The 20,179-nt window shown below is 42.2% G+C and overlaps 1 protein-coding gene across 1 annotated transcript in view; it reads left to right on the forward strand.

Annotated features, from left to right (window-relative positions):
• The window catches only part of NRK (Nik related kinase), a 92,130-nt gene that overhangs the window by 54,061 nt on the left and 17,890 nt on the right, over positions 1-20,179 (forward strand). Inside the window, exons 16-27 of the mRNA XM_084293816.1 lie at positions 2,418-2,549; positions 3,410-3,477; positions 5,112-5,224; positions 7,319-7,416; positions 7,723-7,841; positions 10,563-10,656; positions 13,360-13,533; positions 14,187-14,316; positions 14,715-14,873; positions 16,534-16,677; positions 17,920-18,054; positions 20,042-20,142. Of these exons, the coding sequence (XP_084149942.1) occupies positions 2,418-2,549; positions 3,410-3,477; positions 5,112-5,224; positions 7,319-7,416; positions 7,723-7,841; positions 10,563-10,656; positions 13,360-13,533; positions 14,187-14,316; positions 14,715-14,873; positions 16,534-16,677; positions 17,920-18,054; positions 20,042-20,142 (1,467 nt within the window). The remainder of the gene's footprint in view (positions 1-2,417; positions 2,550-3,409; positions 3,478-5,111; positions 5,225-7,318; positions 7,417-7,722; positions 7,842-10,562; positions 10,657-13,359; positions 13,534-14,186; positions 14,317-14,714; positions 14,874-16,533; positions 16,678-17,919; positions 18,055-20,041; positions 20,143-20,179) is intronic.

The following is a 20,179-nucleotide window of genomic DNA, read 5'->3' on the forward strand; positions in this document are numbered from 1 at the left end:
TATCTGAAATGTTTTTGGTTTGCTGTAGAATCGCAAGGTTTTGTAGGTCCTGCAGAAATCATCCCAGAAACAGGCATCACTTCCTGGCTTTACAAGAAACCGGAGTACTGGTCTGTCCCTGCCCAAAGAATGTACGTGGGTACCATCTGCGGAGGGTGTGTGTGGAGCTGAGAGTTCCTCAGTCACATCATGATTCAGCAAAGCTCACCCCTGCTTTTAAGCACAAGTAGTTTTCTGGTACTCTGCAGGACTCAAAAGCTGAAATTTAGGAAGAAAGTTAAGTATCTTGTTGAAAAACTGGCAAGGACGAAAATCTTCCTATATTCTGATAATAATACACTTGCTGTAAAGCCTATTCCTATCCCCCAGATGAGTCACTTCAGGGGAACACTTCGCTGTTAAAAATAATTCTGGTTAACTGAAAACTATTATTAGTGACAATCATGTTGGACAAAAAAAGTCATTTTGACAAAATGAAAGGACACGGATTAGGAGATGTTCTACCTGCTGATAAAGCTATTTTCTTTACAGAGAGCGAACACAACATGTTCTCCCCAAAAGGCAGGGAAAGCACCTGAATGTTTAACCAGGTGAAGTCTTCGGGACTGGTTTTTCTGCAGCTGACTTCCCCTAGCTGGACTTGGAGGTGGTGGTGGGACAATTGAGTGTGTGTTTTTCATCTTTAGATAGTTTTAGAATTACTACTTAGAGATATTTAAATGATCTTCAGAGCTATGGAGGTTCATATTTGTATTATGTTATTGAAAACCTGTGTGTAGTTCTGTTACCGTGTGTTACTTTTTAATATAGGTTACTTCACTTAAAAATGAATTACATAGTAGGTAAATAATACTGCTGTGCATTCATAATGTCTCTAGCTCAAGGGAACTGGTGAAAATTTTAATATGCTTAGCTGATAAATCAATAAAATATTTGTCTGAGTCATTCTGTGGGGAAACTGAACTGCAGCTGCCTCTGAGCTGAGCTGTAGTAATCTGATCGGGACACAAACATTAAAACTTTGACTCAGAGAAAAACTACCGGCCTCTTTCTTAGTACTGGAAGTGGTCGGGGTGCTGTTCTGCAGTCTGCTTGAGATAAGAGGTGCTTCCCACTGGTAATGTACAAAAGCTCAGTCCAGACTGGGGAAGGACAGCAGCTGGCAGGCATCTCGTAGTGTTCCTGCTGGCTGCCGGTGTCCCCGAGGAGCCCTGGTCTTGCTTTGCATGAGAAGAGAAAGCACAAAGTGATATAGCTTCAGGCACTTCTCTACTAGTTTTCTATTTCTGTAACATTAAATTGGTTCTGGCATAGGAATCCCTCAAGATGGGCCCGGCTCACACAGCATTTCCATGTATTCTGTCTCAATCTCGTGTCCAAGAGGATTTCTCATTTCAGGAAGGATCAGTACATTCGGTTGACATTTTTAGCTCTGTTCCTTTCTTCCCCTTTGGAAGACTCAAGTGTGATAGATTATTAATGCACAGAATTTAAAGGACCTTTCCTTTTTATTTATTTTTTTAATACAGAGAGAATTAGAGGAACAAATCTAGAGTATTTTAGATTAAATTGTACACTGCTAACATGTTATTCCATTGGAATGACCATTCTATTCCCCCTCTCCTCTCACCCCAATTAGGGCATTTGCTATCCTAATGCCCCAATGTGATGCCCTCAAAGATAGCTGATAGCTCTCTAATGAGATTTGCACCGGCTCTCCAGTGAGTGTCAATGCTACACGCCAAGCTAGACACAGGTGATCTCAATGGGAGCACCTGGCCGTGACTGTGCATGAGCTATAGTGTGGGCATAGTTTCTAATTGCTTACAGCAGGCTCAAATTTTATTTATTTTTTTTTAAAGCACCTGTAAATTTCTATTGTAAAGGAGGTCCAGGGCAGTCTGTTGGAGAGTTGAAAGCATTTCCAGGTGGCAGTTTGTCTGCAGTGGCTGTAGGTTGATGGTGGGCTTGCAAAGACTAGCTTGGAAGGGAACGTCTTAGGTAGGGGAGTGGGATTCACCCATTTATTGTTCTGTCTTAGTTCTGAAATGGGTCATTGGTCAGGTTTGTATGAAATATATTTAGCAGTAATTTGTGTCACTCAATTCAGCAGTTCCCTGTGCATTGCCAGTGAACTACTAGCTTCTCCACAGACATAAGGGTGGGAGACGTATGTATAGCATAGATGTTTTTACTATTTCTTTATATTGTGCCCTTCAGCTTGAAATATTTGTGCTTAAGATGGTGGAAATCAATAATTTCACAGTGAACAAGGTAAGTCTGTGTCGAAACACAATACTTGTTACACATTTGCTAAAAATTCGATCTCTCAAACAGAACAGTTGATATCTGTTGGCACTGGGACACGTTGTAGAGGCAGAGAAGTACAATTCACTCTGTATTTCATTTGTTTCAAGTGTGACAATTTCCGGGCAAGTAAAGATGCGTACCACAGCAGCTCACTGTCAGATATGGCGACAATACCAGTCAGCCCTGGACAAGATGATGTGTTCTGGAGTGAGATTCAAAACGAAGAACAACCCCCGAAGGTATGTGAAATGCTGGGTGTTTGGCACTGTCTGAGCCCAGTTCCCCGCTCTGTGTAGCATCCACCCCCTCTGGCTTTATGAAGCTGAGTGAAAATCCCATCAGTTACCCACTTACGAGGTTTCACTAATCTGAAAAGAAGACTATAAAGATACGGTTCTGTACTGATTAAGCAGGTGAATGCTCTCAGTGTATGCATATAGTATCTGTGGGGTCAGTGAATGCAGATAAACGTTTTTTGTTAGACCAAGTATTTGTAGCTTCCCTTCCCGTGCACAATCTGGTTTGTTGCAGAAAAGCTCATTAGTTCATATAATTCAGGTGATGGTGTACTGATTTTTTTTTTAACAGAACTCCTAAGAAAAAGGGCAGAACTCCTGTTTGGGGATGTGTGTATGTATGGGCATGTATGTGTGTGAATTCGTTTTATTACTTTGCAGGTGGGATGTGTGTGTCTGTCTTTTTTTTTCTCCCCACCTTCCTCCCCTCCCCTTGTATATGCACACTTTGGTAGCAACATAAGGCAATCCACCACCTAGGTAAAGCTGCATTAATGACTGCAGACGTGTTTCTCTGTCTGCTTTAAATATTGACCAAGAATAATGCTGACTCCCAGGAAAGGTGCAAACCACTCACAGACTGCACCCTGATAGATTGCAGAGGCTCAGAGCAAAATGGAAGTACCTGCTGCTGACTCACAGCTTCCAGTGTTGATGTCATGAAAGACAGCTCCACAGGTCCCACTGAAGCATTGTTCTTTTATGTTGGTTAGTCTCCTTTCTGTATTGTTACAGGGCGAGCATTAGGTTTATTAACTGAGTCTATCAGTAGCAAATCAAAAATATTTGATTAAATCCTTAAGGTTCCAGAAAGGACAACCTCTAAATTTTACGGCAGGGATCAACCTGGCCATCAGAGATGCCATTCAAGGTAAGTTCCTAAGTGTTTTATGCTTATACTAATGCTGATTTATTGCCAATGGGAAAACTGAATCCAGTTTATTTAAAAACAAAGCCATAACCTCAGTAACACTAAAACTGTTTTAGTAATACTAAACCTGTTCATACCTCATTTAATGGCAGTTACAGTTATTTTGTGTTTTGTGTCAGCTCATCCAATAAATAACAAACCAAATCTCTTGATCTTAAACCTGAAGGAAGCATCTGAGCTAGCTTCCTTTTAATGACTAATGTACATGATTTAAATACGAACAAACCTATTGTAGATTGCTTACTTTTCATGCAAGGTAGTTCTGTGTTCTAATGGAAAGCAATATTTTTAATATATAAAGGCTGTTCCACCTGTAATAATTCCTGCAACGAGTTGTTTCATTTGTTTCAGTCTGCTTGGCTTGCCTGAGCAGTTTCCATGCAAGTTCTTCCTTGGTTTCCCAATTATGTAGTGCAGTAATTTAACAGCTGCTTGTGATTTAGTACTGTTTTACCGTCTGTCCCTTCAGGTCAGAGCAAGTGACTGCTGAAGGTGCAGGTTGCTGGAGATCCCAGCCTGTTGACACCTGAGGATGGCAGGGGCAGGTGGTGCCAGTGGCTTGGTCAGGGTGCTCATGGAGATGCTTTGTTGTGGCACTTCAGGGCCTGCACCATTGTTTCAAAGAGGAATTCTTTGCCTGGATACTTCAGTGACTTTGGCCTTGGCCTCAACTCCCTGTCTAGGCACTTTAATTATAGTTTGTGAGTGAAGCTTATGGCTGCAACTTTGTGCTGCCTGATAGTAGCTTGAACAGACAAATGTGCTGTATTTGGCAGTATTCCAGCAGTCTGCCCTTAAGGTGAGTGTACTTGGCATCCCAGAAGAAAAGACCAAGGGTGCAGAGAGCTCAGTGGTGAAGGGTAGCCCCCACAGGACATCTCATCAAGGAATAACATAATGCAGGGAGGAACTGGGTTTGCAGAGATTTAAAAGGGAAGTAGTTTCAGCTGACCTAACAGAATGATGTGCAGCACTTTGGAATGGTTGCTTGTGTTATACCAAAGTCAGAAACATCACCTGAAACAACTTTCAAGTGAAGTCAAACCCTAACTGCTCTCTACATAAGAATTAAAGGAGGCAAAGCAGAAAAGAAACATGAAGGCAAACCACAGTGTTAAAAGTTAGGAGGTTTCTTAGCCTAGGATTACTGAGTGAGACTCGGGTTTACTTGGCAGCTTGTTTTACTGTCTTGTATGTTCCTTTCTCCACTGATAAGTGGGTGATGATGTATCTTGTAGGAGAACAGGTTTCATTATTTGTAAAAGCCTTGAGATTCTGGAACCAGGAGTGACACTGGTCTGAAGAGGCCAAGGGAGAATTGAGTAGGGTATTTTGTGGTGACTTGGGACTCTGCATTCTCCTGGAATGAACTCCCAGAGGAAACTGTCCCCTCTCTTTTCTCTTGCCATTGGGTGGCCCTGCCTGGAACACCACAAAATGCAAAGTTTTTGCTTATTAAGAGTATTATATCATACGCTGACAGCAGGGAGCTTGGTTCAGTGGCCTAGGAGGTGGATTCCAGTCTGCGTTCCTAAACACAAATCGCCTGATGTGCTTTTTGTCTTTCTGTTTAGTAACAGTCATCAGTTGTCCCCCGGGGGCCATGCTCTGAAGCTAAACAGCAGCAGCACTCCTGGCAGCAAGCAATGGGAGATGGGATCTCATCAGAGCGGCCGACCAACCTCAGGTGATTCCCAAGTCAAGGATTCATCAGTCACAATGTGCAGAGTTCCTATCATGTGAAATGGATTTCTGTAGGGTGTCAAGTGTTGCATTGTAAATGTTTCTGTGTTTTGTTTTGTTTTTAATATCTTCTGGTGATAGGCTTTTGACAGCCTTCTTGGTTTTATGGTTCCATGTTCCTAAAATATAAATACTTCCCTTTTTGAGTCAAAAAAAAAAAATGACTGTGAATGTACTTCCACACAGAAAATTTTAATTACGTCAATTAAGAAGTGAAAAAATCAGTTCTGTTGCACTTACTGACACCACTGAAACTCAGCAGAGCCAACATTACATACACAGATCTAGTTCAATGCTGATGTTCACCCATTGGCATTTTCTGCATAACCATATGCTGCTTTTTTGCATTGCCCACTAATAAGATGATACAGATGAGCAGCTGCTGTACATTAATATTTCTGCACTCTAATATTGTGCTGGCTGAAAGAAGCATAAGGAAGTACGTAAGATTCTCCATGCAGCAGCTTGTGAAACATTCTTCCTCTACTCCTACTTGCAGAAAGATAGTGGAACTGAGAAAAAGGGAAAGGAAGTTAAACGTGGAGATGGCCTCATCCAGTGAAAGCACAGTGCAAGTTTTAAGGGATCTTGATGTCTCTGGTAGCAATAGAAGAACACAGTGGGCTTGCTAATGGTTATGCAGATTTCTTTGCTCTACAAACTCTGTTTCCTGAGACATGAACTGAGACTCGGGCAGAAGGGGACACGGAGCAGAAGAGGAGGGGTTTGTTCCTGTATTTGCTGTTCCTTAGTGCCTTTCCTGTGGGTCAAATCTGGGGCAGTTTCTTGTATAGCTCTTTGCAAAGCACTTGTGTTTTACAGTGCTTTACATCCAGGTTGATGCAGATGGGTGACATGGGGAATCACGCCCAAGACAAGACAGGGTGGATGCTAAAAATGTTCGGAAACCACAGCAGCGAGCTGCTGAGGTCATTTATTTTTAAACTGAGGCTCGCATTGTTAATTTGAAAACCCTTGATAAATGAAGAACAAATTGCTTATTTATTACATTTACACAACCAAGCCAATTTTGCTTTCACTAACCATGCAAAGTAGGAAGCTTTACTTCAAGAGAAAACCAGAGCACAGTTTAAACTGCTTGGGGTCTGTTTCTTTTTGCTCTTATGTCATTTTATGTTTGAATAATAGCATAATGATGAGCAGCGTACAACAGCCCAGTTCAACTTTGCAATGTCTGCATGATGTGTAACTCCTGTGCTATTTTGGCATGGGGAAATGAAAACCTCACCAGCCATGGAAAGAATAGAAAACCTCCCTCGTGGTTTAAACTGTCTCCTTGCGTTCTTAAGTGTCATTAAATTACAGCTAGTTCTGGCATATGGTGTTCCAGAGTTTGTTGCTTTCCCAAACCCACAGGGATAGTGAATTGGGCAGGAAAGGGCTATAAATACTTTAAAACTAATACTGCTGCTGAGTTGCTTAGGTACTCATTGACCAATAAGGAATTTTGAGTTTTAAAAGCTTTGCAAAATGCATGAGTACCTGAAGCCATTGTGATAAAACTAGCTAAATTACCAAATACAAATTTTAATTTGTCTGAGCTTGAACTCTCCCCCTGTTATCTTACGAGGAGTCCTGTTGGTAGCAGTGGGACAGTCATGAAATAAACTGCTGAATGAGGTAGCTGTGTGCCCTGCTGGCAGGGTGGGGGCACGTCTGCCTTCCCTCCCTTCTCTTGTATCAGGAGTTGTGTGCAGAAGACAGCGTCTCTCCAGGGCTGCTTTGGTTCTTCCCAGGTAGCTTTATGGGGGTTAATGAAGAGGAAGGTTCACTTGATCTCTTGGAGGCTTCCCTCCTAACATGGCATCATCGCATCTGGGTGGCCTCAGTAGCCCTGCGGGTCCCCAGCCCTGCACCTGGGAGGGAAGCACAGGGCCACAGCTTCCCTGTCACCAGTGCCTGACCTTGGGCAGAACCCTGAGGAGCCCCGTGGGTGCTGGCCCTTGCTACCCACTTCCCTGCAGGGCAGAGTGGAAGTGGGAGCTGAGAAGTGGCTCAATGAAAATTTTTTTTACAGGGAACCCAGGAGCAGCCAAGGGAGAGAACGCTTTGGCCCAGAACCACCTGCAGCTGCACAAGAAACCTGAAAAAGTTTCTCATCCAGGCCAGGTTGAGGTAGGCTCTTCTATATCCACTGCTATTTCTGATTGATTCACGGTTTTCGCTGAGGGCACACCTGTGCAGACAGCTGCTCTGTTGGTCCTTGAGCTAGCTGGCTAAGTAGTTAAGTCCATCCAAGAGGCTGGGCTGGAGGTTTGAAGACGAGTCATGTGCAGGCTACTGCTAGTAACATGAGAGCACGTACCTGATCTCCTGTAGGACTGGGGTGTCTGGAGTTCCCTTACTGGGACAGTAAAATCTTGCCCATGGTATTTAACAATGGGTTCTTCCTTGAGGAAAAACTGAGTTTTCTCTGTTCAGAGCCCAGTCTCCTTTGCCAAGGGGAAGGACAGCACCGGTTCGTTCTGGAAAGCAGCAGACTACTCCTCGTCAAGTGACGAAGTCGGCAGCAGTGATGAAGATGACATGAACCACATGAGGTTGGCTTGATTAATTTTCTCTTTTTATTACACACTTATAAATTTCTGGAAAGAGTTGGCATGCATAAATGCCTCCCCTCTGAAGTTGCTATCAGTCATTTATGTCAGCTGTAATTAAGCAGTTTAATCTCACTATAATGAACTCCTGGGGGTAAATGTTTGCTCCATCAGATGTGTGCAATGTAATAAGCTTTGATGACCTGCTGCCTTGGGACAATGAGGAAATGTCTCCTTTTAACTGAACATCAATAGGTAGTGCTTCTTCAGAGATTACTTCACATTGATCTACGTTGAAATGGAATTTTTAAAAGAAAAAAGGAGAGCTGTATATCTTCATGTTAAATGCAGATCGGTGCAAAAAGCAAGGCAAACGTAGCACTTGTCTTCAGATGGTCTGTTCACTCTAGTGGAAATAATTACCACTGAAAAGCTGATTATTTCACCTGGGTTGTTTATAAAGGGGGGAGCTGTAAGCAGGATTCGGTTTTGTAGAATTTGCTGTGTTTTTAGTATTGTTATTTTGCACGATTGCTGCAGTTACGAGATTGCACATTGTAGTTTCTACCAAGCCGATCTGACATGAACCGCTTCTCTTTAGCTTTCCAGTTTCTCTTGGTGATTTTGTGACTGACATCTTGTGGTGTTTTACCTGTCATGCAGAATGTGTATTCTGCTGTGAAATAATGGAGCGTGAATCTCTTGCTTGTCCAAGTGAAAGAGGGGATCAGTCAGTCAGCCCTGCTGCTTGGAACAAGAAACACAATGGGTTTTCAGTATTGATGAACAAGACTTCTAATTTTCTTGCAAAGAGAACTTCAGTTTATTTCAGTTCCAGTATTTACTTCGAAGTGCATCTCAGCAATACAGAGCTCTCTAGGATGAGGCTTTTGCTCTTCTGACATAATTGCACATGTGGTTTTGTCAGTCCTCAGACGGAGATGCACAGATTTGTAACGCTGTTGGCAAGCTCTGGCATTGGCCTGATACCAGTCCTTTCCACTGTGCTCCTCTGAATAAGGATTTTGTACCTGCACGTGTTCCCGATTTGCATTTCTGAAGTTCATTTTCAAAGCTGAGGGATAAGGAGGGATAATGTTAGAAAAAATACTGTAGTTTTTTCACTTGAAAAAGCTGTCTTTTTGCTGTAATGCCTTATTTTCTTACTGTTCCCCTCCAAACCACATCTTTTTGCTCTGTAAAGTTTTATTTGTTCTAGGTCATAAAATTCATCCTAGACCTCAGAAAGACTCCACATAAAAATACGGATTTGCCCTGTAGCAATGACTGTGCTACATGAATGTTAGGTTGTTACATCCCTGTACGCTGTAATGATTTGGAGGTGTCCCACTGCCTTTGGAAATCTGCATGTGTTGTGTGCGTCTCCTGTGTGTGAGACCCACCAGTCCTTTGGAGAAATGGGGTCAGCGGGCTGAGCCCTGTTAGGTTGGCCTTCTGCACACACAGCCACTGTGAGAACCTCATGGAAACTGGCAGTGCAGTCTTAGGGAAGTCTCTTCACCTCAGCTGAGCATCATTTATATTGAAAGATAGATACTTGGGGAAAGATATCCTTATTACTACCAAGTAAATAGCACACACCAGTGTTTTGTTTTAAGGAGGGATGTCAGTGAGCACAAGCCATCATCCTACCTGCTTGTGTAGCATATCTATTCTGTTCATGCTCATCTCTCCCACTCTACCAAGGCTGTTTCCTTCTTTGATACCTGCAGCATTCAAAATCCCCCTAACAAACAAACAAAAAAACCATGTTTCCTGTGGCTCGTTTTGTATAATTGAGTTTCTTCTCTCTGCTCTTTGCATGCTGTTCATTACCAAATTCAAATAATGGGGCTGCAGGTGTGTTCTTGACTGGTAAGTACTTACTCCCACCAGTAAATGGGAGGTTGCTGTCATTTAAGATCAGGACCTTGCATTCATCAGTGATCCTGCTCCATGTGTTGCCATTCTTCCCAAGTTCAGCATGCAAATATTTATACCTCCCATAGGGGAAAAAAAAAAAAAGTCGTTCACACTCTTTCATGTTGTTTTAAAACCCAGATACCACTCGACAGGGTAAGAGATGCTCACTTTGGTCTTACCCTGTCTATTAGGACCTGCTTTTGGTCACCGTGGAAGACAGGATACTGGGCTCAGTGGGCTTGTGGCCTGACCCAGTCCTTCTGTCCCTGTGCTTCTGCTGCTTTATGTGTGAAGTGAGCATGGTTGTGTTCTTGCACAGAATGAAGTTGCAATGCAGTCTGTCCCAGCGGGGGAGAGCAGCATACAGAGGAGCAGCAGCTCTCCCCAAGTGCAGCTGATGCTGGACTTTTGGGAGCAGGGTGGCCAATGTTTCACCCCTCAGGGTAGTGTACGAGGGGAGATGGGAGAAGTTTTGAAGTGGGCTGCTCGATGGACCTGCTGGCACTCACCTTGAGCACCTGTCAAAATGTTGGTTTAAGGAAGGGAAGCCTCCAGTGAGCTGGGGAGAGCTTCCTACTGGGAGCAGTCCTCGGGCACCAGTCCATCCAGGCACATCCTAATCAACCAGCTTTTGTACCAGAACCCTGACGTGTAACTAGTGAACGTTAATTACGCTCAGTTGAACTCATGTATATGGAGATCTTTTTTGTGGGTTTTGGTGTAGGGTTTTGTATTTTTTGGGTTGTTGTTTTTTTCCCCCCCCCGAAGTAGTTTTGTTCATTAATTGGAGTTTGTTACCAGGCAACTGCTGAGCAGCAGAGTGGCAGATTTCTCAAGGACGAAAGTACCAGATGGGATTGAACTGAAACCCCAAAGCACCACTGCAGAACAGAAGGTAATTTGGCCATTTGTAAGGGCTTGGGTACAGTGTGGAGAGAGTCAAATTGTTAATGTACGTGATAAACTCTGTATCCACTCCTTCTCAGCAGCATTTTCACTCTGAAGTCCTGCTCTGTAATTTCAAATTACAGCTATAAGCTTTAAAAGAGTGCATACTGTTTCAGGTTTTGTGCTTCCTACAATCAGGCTTACGTCTAGGTTCAAAATTGCACCTCTTCATTTGTCCTTATTACTGACCCGGTAGTAGTGGCTGATGCCAGCTTACTCTGCATGAAGGCTCTAGGCAGGTTGCAAAAAGTGATCCTGTAGATTATAGTCAGCGTGCAAGGTTTCTATTTTTAAAAATGTTGACCTTCTTTATTCCAATGTAAAGAGAAGTATATTTTTTTAAAATATTACTGAAAGATGGGAAAAGTACTTCATCCCTCCCCACGGGCTTAGCAAAAACACATGTTCCCTTGTGTGTCATGTTGTGGTTCTTTCCTATCTATAGTTTGTAGCAGAGGCTTCAAGTTCTGTGGATTTTCCCCTGTGATAAATATTAGTGCAGAAAAGATGAAAACAGAGAAAGCAGAACAAAGTTCTTTGTGGTTGAAAACAAAAAAATTACAGTAATAAGACTTGCTCTCAACCTCAGAGCATTTCTCACGTATTACTGAGTGTATTCTTGTTTCACAGATAGGGAAAAATAAATTGCCATGAAACTGGCATTTTCCCCTGAGCTTCTTGTGTAAGCTCTGACAGAGTTAGGAAGAAAAAGGAGTTTCCTTTGCCTCTGGTGGGTTTTGTAAGCTTCAGACCGGAGAGAAATCTATCCAGGCTGGCAAAGGAGTCCCACTTTGCCTGTCTCCCACCATTCTTAAGGAGAAAAGACCTTGCTTTGATACATGGGGCACCAGACTGAGCCATGATCTCAGCAGCTCATGCTGTTCATCTTCCTCGAACCTGCACTGAGTCCAATGCATTATTTTAAAGCTTACTGTTCTGTACCAGAAATGAAAGACTGGTTACCATTTCAGAGCAACAGCCTGACAGAAGAGGTTGTACTGCATTTAATAATTTTACTTTCAGATCCCCCCATCTCCACCTGCATAGAGGTGAAGGAAAACACAATACCAGCTCCAGGCCCTTTCCATCTCCCTTGCCCAGTGCCAGAGCTCTTTCCTGGCACTCCAGCTTGAGCCTGCTCATTTCCTCCTCATGGCAGAAACAGCCCAGCACTTTCTCCTTCCCTTGATATCTGGGTGCTGGACATAGGCTGCTTGAGGGTAAGGAGAAGTGATGGGGTCTTTGAGACTCAGAATGAAGGTGGAAGAGGAAGGAGAAGAGTGGAGATCACGTTTTCAGTTGGGTTTAAGGAAAATGACCCAGGAAAGATGACAGATAGGTGATTCTCACCTCTTTTCACCAATCTCTCTGATGCCTTCCAGAGTTTTCCCTTCTCACAGAGAATCCTATCGCTTCCTCCCACCTCTGTGTCACCACCCACAGCCACCATAAGAATCCATGAATTCTTCCAACATCCCTTTCCTGTCCCATTTTGAAGTGGTTAGGGTGTACCAAGCTGCTCAAATGACTCAAATGGGAGTTTGGCTCAGTTCAGCTGAATCTAACTCTAAACACAAAAGAAAATTTTAAAATATCAGAATTAAAAACGTAAAATGCCTACAGCATCAATTTTATTCCTGGCTAATTACTTGGCTTTTAAAAGGCAAATGTCTTTCATTCAGAGTTATCCGCTATATTTTGGATATATTGACCAGCATTCAAAAAAAGCTGAGCTGATTTCAGTAGGTTGTTTATCAGTCAGTGCAGTGTATAGACGTGCCTTGAATTCAACCAGCCAGAAGCTGTTTGAGTTTGATGGTGCTTTTTGCTTTGGAATAATTCAGGAGGAATATTGTTGAGTAGCACTTGGCTCCTGTCGCTTTGTGTTCCCGTGCTGATGGTATTCGGGTAACCAGACCTTTCATGGCTGGGGTAGGTTCCTCTGCATTGCCCTGTCCATCTGGGACACTGCCTGCTTTACGAATCCCATCTTTCTTCCTCTCAAAGCTTCTAGCTGTGTTTTTCCAGAAACTTCCAGTGTCCCAGCGAGTCAGTATTTAAGGCTGTCAGGGGAGAGAGCTTGTACGGTGCCTCACAGCTTTCACAGTATTGCTAGTAGGATCCTACAAGGAAGGCCACGGTACCAAACCTCATTGTACTGCAGGTGCTGACACTGGATCCTACTGAATGTGATCTCTCTAGAATAAGGTTTCCTAATTCAGTAAGTGGGAAGTAGAAATGAAATGAATGGTAAGGGGCTTTAAAATATATGCAGCTCCTGAGCTGAGAAGTACCTACTTCTGACCATGGGAGAGGTTAAATCTGTACTGTTAAGACAAGTCATTTGATTTTCTGTCAAGTGTCTCTGAGGATGAAGTTACTTCTTTAGCTATAGCTTGGAATATAGTAGATGAGCAGTGTTTCCGGAGCATTTTGGGGGTGGAAGCCAAGGTTGATATCTCAGATGTTTGCCATGTGCTTTTGTATTTTCCTATTTTTTAATCTTTCTGTAGTGTTTGTCCTTATCCAATACATCACATAGAGCACCCCTACTCATATCCTCATTATTTATTGTCCTAATTAACAGGGGGTGCATAGGGCATTGGAAGTATATCAAATGTGGACTTTAACCATGTTTTCTCATGTGCAGGATCAGATTTTAGGGAAACAAATTTCTAGCGCTCAAGAAGGCCTCTGGAGCATAAACAACCAAAACTATCTCCTGCCAGATCTTCTTCAGCAGAGCCAAATTTCAGATTCCTCTGTGAACACACCAAAAGTGCCACTGACTAGTCAGGAACCTCAGAACAAATCTGTGAATAAGGTATGAGATAAGTTTATAGACTGTATGAATTGTACCACCACTTCCCTCCAGCCCATGGAAGCCTGAGTTTGAGTGTCATTTGAATGTATCTATCCTGTTTCTTACAAAGGAAAGATTTTTCACCACATCCCTTCTTTTATCTAGAAGATATATTTTGAAGGACTAATAAGAAAGCTCAAGCTCCCTACCCTTCTTTGCTGTTCCACGTTTTTGTCCTTCTCTCTCCGCTTCACAAAAGCTAGAAGGGCTTGTACCCTCTGCTCCTTTTCCTGTAACATCAGCAACACAGCATGCTCATCTGCCTTTAATGATCGTCTTTGGATTGCTTTCCATCCCAGCATCAGGTGACAGTGCACAAGGCATGGACCTGTTGCAGATGAAACAGCAGGGAGTGAGAAACATATAAGGAGATTCTTCCGGGGACCAGTTACTTCATTGCAGTGCAGTGCCTGGTCAAGAATCCTGACACAACTCCCAGCTCAGGCTTCCTCTTGTCACTCAATTTGTACCATCTATCTACTGCTCTAAGCATGTTCATTACACCTAATTATGCAACATGCTGTTTCACCTGAACCTCAGAGACACCCACGTTGCTCTGTGCTGTCTGCTCCCTAGTGTCATCATCCTGAAACAGCTCTTGTGTTTCATTGTAGACCCCGTCCACTGAAAGTACACCTTCAAAGAGCAGTACATCATCTACAACATCGTTTACTTCATTCATAGATCCCAGACTTCTGCCAATCACCCCTCCCACCAGTCCAGTTGGACCTCCCTGTAGTTCTTGTGAGTATGCTTTACCCCTCATAAAATCTCATTCCTGTTTGTTTTTTTTTTTGTTGTTGTTGCTCTGGGCGGGGATGGAGGGAAGGGAGAAGCTTCTCACTTGGCAGTTGAAACTCTGGAGGTGTTACTGACAAACTTAAACTCTACATTGCTGTGAATTTCATTGCATGGCCTCTGTGGTTCCTCCAGATGTGACTAGCTCTGCTGCTGTGTCACCACAGTGCTTGCTCAGGAATGTGTGAGGAGTTCTCCAGATGTGTGGTTTTCTCTGGCTATGTGATGCTCTCAAAGTCTCACCTCTCTTCATTTTTTTTCATTCTGCCGCAAACAGGTCAAATGTGAGATGTAGCCAAACACTTGAATTTTTATTTATTTTTTATTCCGTGTATCTTTTTCAGCATCTAGTGCAAAACCTGAGCCTGTCAGGAGAGAAAATGCAAGGAAAGGCTCTGTTGTCAACGTTAACCCAACGAATATCCGCCCACAGAGCGACAGTCCAGAAATTCGTAAATACAAGAAGAAATTCAACTCGGAGGTCCTTTGTGCTGCTTTGTGGGGTAAGCTCAGAAGTGCTTGGGCGTGTGTGTAGAGGGAAGGCAGCAGCAGGAGAGGTTGGCGGTATGTGGCAGTTAGATTTCGCAGTTGTATCACACCTCTCCTGTCAGAAAATCCTGAGAACATACCTACGTGTACTCGCATGGTATTGCCTTCCTGACGGAAGATGGCAAACAGATGAGTTACAGTTGCAAGGGATTTTGTGCATCAGAATGAGAAAACATTTTGATCGAGCACCAAATTGAAACTGCGCTTGCCGTAAGAGCCAGAAGTTGCAAATGTTTTGGTAATGAGAAGCAAAAAAGGTTCATGATACTCAGTCTGTCTTAGCTGCATATCAGTATAGCTAATCATGCATAACTCCGACCCAATGGAAATTATCCAAACCGGAGGTCCCAAGAACCTTCCTCTCAGAATTTTAGCCGCCACAGACTGAAGCAGGTCAGGCATCAATCTGTCCAAGAGCCTGACTTCAATAATTTCCGCTGCCAGGACTTAGAACCTTGCTGGATCACCATTTTTGTAGGGTCAGCTTCAAATGGCATTAAAAAAAAAACACACAAGATCAGTGTAGTCAGACCAGTTTTCAGCCACTGTTGACGTAGTCCCAGTCTCGCTGTGGCTAAGCTCTTGAGTTCTTCTAACCATCTGTCTACCTGTGAAGAACAGTTGCATTCTATGGGACTCACCCAGCCATTTACTTGTCGTCACTTTCTGAGTCTGGAATGGAAAATGAATGAAGTAGGTGAAACATTATCCGACGGAAATGTAGATTTCTAGTTTTTATAGTTTTGCGGATTTTGTGTTATGTATGTTTGCAGGAGTCCAAGATTTTAAATTGGGAACAGAGCTATGGAGCAAAGTCTGTAAATTAACTTTGCATTGAGGTTGAAGAGTACCAGGTACTCATCAGAGCATAGCCAGTAGAGAAGTTTGCTCGTTATGGCTGGAAATTTTATGTCATTTCTTTAGAACCTGCTGATTAGGAAATGTAGCCATCATGCCAGCCAAACACTATTTTTGTACAGGGTGCATCCTCTGGTGTCAGCAACTCATTGAAGCTTTCACTTCCTGGGGAACAATTGGATTTCAGATGGACTCATTCCTTTAATTCAGCATTTGAAAGCACTCTTCCAAAAACCAGTTTTCAAACAAATATTCTGCTTCCTTATATCAGTAGCTTTTCTTCCGATGACTTTGGTCTTCCTCCTGCATTTTGAGCGTTGCATTTGGGGAAAAGAGGAATTATATTTTTTAAAAATTGAAAGAGATCCTTATATCCTTTAGTTGGATCTCCTGTGTTGGCAGAGGAGTGGTGCTAAACTGAGGCTTTCACAGTGCTTACAAGCACACAAGTCACCTGAGAAGTTCAAGTTTGCAGAGTATTCTTTTAATTTTCGTTTTTTAGATCAATATTGACTTCAGTAGAACTACTCATGCTTCAGGTTACATGGGCATACAAGTGTTCTGCTGGGTAAAAATTGTAATGTTGGGGTTGTTTTTTTCCTTCCATTTTTCTGGGAGGTCATCCACAGAGCAACGGAGAAATTATCAGGTACCATTAAGAGGAGTAAATAAAAATTGATTCTAAAAAACAATTAACACTTGGCTTCTGAATCATTGGGTGATGTATGCAGTATTTTTTTTTCTCTGTATCAACAGGAGTAAATTTACTGGTGGGAACGGAGAATGGATTGTGGCTACTGGACAGAAGTGGGCAGGGAAGAGTTTATTCACTGATTACAAGGAGACGATTCCAGCAAATGGATGTTCTGGAAGGACTCAATGTGCTAATTACTATATCAGGTTAGTTCAGTGTCTAAAAGTATCTGACCTGCATTGGGGTTGGAAGCAATTAGAGAAGAACTAGGTTATAAACTAGGTTGAGAAATTTCCTCTTACAGAAAATCACAGGATAGTTATTCTTGTTAATAGGAAAACTCTCTTGAATTTTTAACACTTAGATTCTCATTTCAGATTCAGATGGGGCTCTGGGATATTTCATTACCTGTTTAATACATAAAATGGTTTGTGAGAGGTTATGAAGTGTTTCATATTCTTAAAATGGACTGTTTCCCAGCAAGTTAGAGTTTGTCAGTCTGTTTACATGTTTCTGCAATGGGTGAGCATCTATCTAAGTGCAATTCTGTTTGAATACCATTAAATAACCTCATTCTGTGGTCAATGAGATGTATGAACAGTTACGTAAGAGTGATACGTAATGTGAAAGCATTGGTAATGCTAAATGGAGTAGCACCTTCAACCTCTTCTGACAAAGAACTTGGACTCTGCCCTTCAAGGTCCTGAGGTCCTTATTATCCACAGATGAGAGTGGCCTCAAGGTAGTACATAAGAAATAGAGGTCCATCAAGGAATGGCTGCCACTTTTCTACACTCCAGACATACTGTAGTAGGTGATGCTGAGAGCTGTTTGTCCCACATTGCCAGTTTCAGCTGGTTTTGACATGGTCCTCCTTAGACTGACCTGCAGTTGATCTTTCTTATTTACAAACCAAAGCAACAGAAAGACTGACTGAGTTAAAAGATGATAAAGTAATTCTCACCCTGAAAGACATCCAAAAGAAAATGGTTACCTGTAATGAAGATTGTCAGTTAACCAGAACTAAAAAAGTCACTTACTCAAAATACCCAGGGTAGGTTATGTCTGTATTCCTTCCTTCACATCAGAGAGCAAATACTAGGCAATGTGATTATCTCTGATGATACATGCATCTATAGAGACCTCTTCTTTGACATGAGGAACGAATTGTAGTCAGATATTAAAATCTGACATGAAGCTTAAGTCACAAGAGCACATGTGCCAAATGTCATAGGGTTATTCGTACTCCAGTTCCCCCCTGTGAGTCGTAATCACCCTAGGCTTTTCTTTTTTGCTGATGGATTCTTCTGTCACCTTGACAAGCACAAAGATCTGCTGTACTCAAGGTCACAGAACTCCAGCTTTTTTTACATGGGGGAGATTTTGTACTGCAGTAAATTAGAGTTATGTCTTTTTTTTTTTTTTTTCTTCCCCTTTGCAAATCCCAGGGAAAAAGAATAAGTTGAGGGTCTACTACTTATCGTGGCTGAGAAATAAGATTTTGCGCAATGATCCAGAGGTGGAGAAGAGGCAAGGCTGGGTGTCTGTGGGTGACCTGGAAGGCTGCGTACACTACAAAGTTGGTAAGGTCTTTTTTTTTTCTTTTTTTTCTTTTTTTTTTTTCCCCCCCTTAGAGAGCTGCTTAATCGTACTTCTGCATCTTGTGACACCAGCATTTTTCTTCAGCTGTATCTCAAAATTGTATCGGGCATAATACTCTGACTGCTTTGAAACCTGCTTGCTTAACATGATGGATGCTTTGGCCCTTGTCATTCCAGATTGCACATGATGTTATGGCTGTGTCCTGTGAAGGCTGGAAGAAGGGAGTGCCAGCCCTGCTCTGTTGCTCAGTCAGGGGTTTAGAAATTCTGTAGTTACTTAAGACTTCAATTAGAGTGATGTTTTCCACCCCCAGGCTACCAGCTTCCCTCCTGGTCCTGAGTAGCTACTGCTAAACTGGACTGGTACAGTGCTAGGAAATCATGTTTGTAGGATGTTTGTAGGCAGATGAGATTGGATGTCCTAGAGCTCATTGCTGTGACTTGATCATAAAAGACCTAAATATACCTTTGTTTACATTTACACACTGGCAGCGTTATCTACCATAGCAGTTAAAATTCCATCTTGCATTTTTTTGGCTTTCAGGTATTTCGTTTGTGAAGGTGAACATCAGTATTGTGATAGCTTCTGTCAGTTAACTGTCTGAGGGGGTGTAATGTATAGCATAAGTTTTGCTTTATTGAAAGATGGTATATGAAAGTGGTGGTGTTGGTTTTTTTTCCTAAGTCAAATAGAGAAATGATACAGACAAGTGCAGGAGACGATGAGGTGGCTGGCGCTCATAAACGCTTTGCTTGACATTTCTTTGCATTTAGATCTCATTGCTTTAAATGTTACGGGTTAAATCCAAGAAGAAATGTGCAACAGATGTGTGTCATTTTCTTTGTGATTATAGCTAAGCACCACATATTCCACTTCAGTTGCTCATTTTTGGTTTTGGTATGTCTTTTTTTTATTATTATTTTTTTAAAAAAGTTACTCTAAAATTAGGCAAACATTTGGTGCTCTTCTGTGTTCACATATGACAAACCAAGCTTATTTCTTTGACAAAGCAGCTGCTGTTGTTTACCTGTTGGTGAATCTTCTTGTATCTTGACCCATGTTCTTACAGTCATTTTTCCAGCTAGCAAAAGGATGTGTTATTTTGTGTTTTGGTGGGTTTTATTTGTTTTTGTCTTTCCGTTTCTCAGCCTTTGTAACATTTCCCTGATCAGTATCCGCCCTTATCTACCCTTAATGCTTCTGCTCTATGTTTGGGTCAGTGTGAACTGCTCCTGTTGCAAGCAGCAACAAACCTTAGCTCAGTTAGCACAGTACCTGCATTTTCTAAAAATCCCTTCCAAGCAGACACTGAATATAAAATGAAGGGAGAACGCACTGAGATGTGACGCCCTAGTGTTCTGTTTCCAAACCAAATGCTTGCCTCTGGCAGAGTGAAAGAAGCCTCAATTTTCAATGCATGTTTCTTTGTTTATTCTCAATGGGCCCAACATGAGCTTAATCAACTTGGAGAAATGGCTCATCTCTCCTAAATGCTTACTCATCTCGGAAACATGGGAGTCCTTCGCCCACACTAGCACATGGAGATTTAACCCCACATGTGAATGGTGAAATGAAAATTCAGCACGCGGAGTGTAACAGAATCCTACAGCCACCATTCCTCCAAAAGCAGCTTAGTCACACCCAGCAACATTGGTGTGGGCTCATACTTGAAAAATAAAATAGAATGAGTTAGCTGTAGGGTCAAGACCTTTTTTTCTGACAGTAAGAGAAATAGATGTATGAGAATCAATATATAAATGTTGCTATCTGAGAATAAAGGGCCTACATGTTTGCAGTCAGGGTTTTGACAGTGGTGATGTTAAACACTGATGTCCAGAATGCATTAGTCTCCTTGGTGGATAGCGTCTTCCTCTACAAATAATCCATTGAAATTATTTCATGTAATGAGATGGTCTTTGATTTAAGCGTCTGTCTGATACCTAAGGAATTGTTCTTCTTGTATTACAGTAAAATATGAGAGAATCAAATTCCTAGTAATTGCTTTGAAAAACTCAGTGGAGGTTTATGCTTGGGCTCCGAAGCCTTACCACAAATTCATGGCTTTTAAGGTAAGTGAAAATTCACTTTGCTTCAGACACACCACTG

This window comes from Netta rufina, assembly GCF_964035555.1.
Source record: "Netta rufina genome assembly, chromosome: 12".
Classification (NCBI taxonomy): domain Eukaryota; kingdom Metazoa; phylum Chordata; class Aves; order Anseriformes; family Anatidae; genus Netta; species Netta rufina.